This window comes from Aspergillus caelatus (assembly GCF_009193585.1).
Source record: "Aspergillus caelatus strain CBS 763.97 unplaced genomic scaffold BDV27scaffold_331, whole genome shotgun sequence".
Lineage (NCBI taxonomy): Eukaryota > Fungi > Ascomycota > Eurotiomycetes > Eurotiales > Aspergillaceae > Aspergillus > Aspergillus caelatus.
This window is the reverse complement of record NW_022475594.1, coordinates 10,613-11,369: the sequence shown is the minus strand read 5'-3', so window position 1 is coordinate 11,369 and position 757 is coordinate 10,613. Positions and strand designations below refer to the sequence as shown.

Here is a 757-nt window from a genome sequence, read left to right as displayed (position 1 = left end):
ACCAGTCCGCTGCATATCAGGCGGCATAGCCCAGACGTAAGGCTGTATGAACATATATATCCTATTAACAATCTCTGTCGGTTTGGCCTGGCGGACGAATTTAAGGCCACGGGTAACGATTATCTCCACATAGGCATCCCGAATCCCGGATTTAGCCACCATCTCCACCAATGTCTGTTTGAGTTCGGACTTTGGCAAAGGGAGCTGAAGCCGTAACTTCTTGCAGCTTGCGTCCAATCGATCGATATGGTCGTCAAGGCGAAAAAATCGTCCATCCCAGACGGCTGGAACGTCATATGTGAGATCACTGTGAAGGAAACCCTGGTCGAGTAGTGGAATCCGTGCCTCCGATAGCGGAACGAGGTCGCCCTCGACCCAGGCAACTCCTTGGGCAAAAGGGTTGTTGCTTGCTTCAAGCACGGCTTGCCGGGATTCGTACCCGGCTAGCACTGTATCCATGGAAGCCATACTGAGATTTACTTGGTCGAAGAGAGCAAAGAGAAGAACGAAAGACGAAGAACAATGAATTCTTCACTGGAAAGGATTATCTGATTGATACCGTGCTCCAACTTTTACAGTACGGCTGAGGGTAGTGAGTGGTCTTATATCTCCCCTTACGCGCGTAGCGTCACTATATCTCCGAAACCCCACATACCATTAGAGACCACTAAGCCATCATTAAGCACTGTGTGGAGATGAACACCGGGTAGATAAGCGACGACTAACCTCCGCAAGGAGCGACTAGATAGGGCATGTT

The 757-nt window shown here is 49.9% G+C and overlaps 1 protein-coding gene across 1 annotated transcript in view; it reads left to right on the top strand.

The window, feature by feature from the left end:
- Positions 1-246: 246 nt before the first annotated feature.
- The window catches only part of BDV27DRAFT_169393 (FAD-dependent oxidoreductase), a gene marked incomplete at both ends in the record, with an annotated part of 2,133 nt that continues 1,622 nt past the window's right edge, over positions 247-757 (top strand). The window contains one exon of the mRNA XM_032075020.1: positions 247-258. Coding sequence (XP_031921546.1) covers positions 247-258 — 12 coding nt within the window. The remainder of the gene's footprint in view (positions 259-757) is intronic.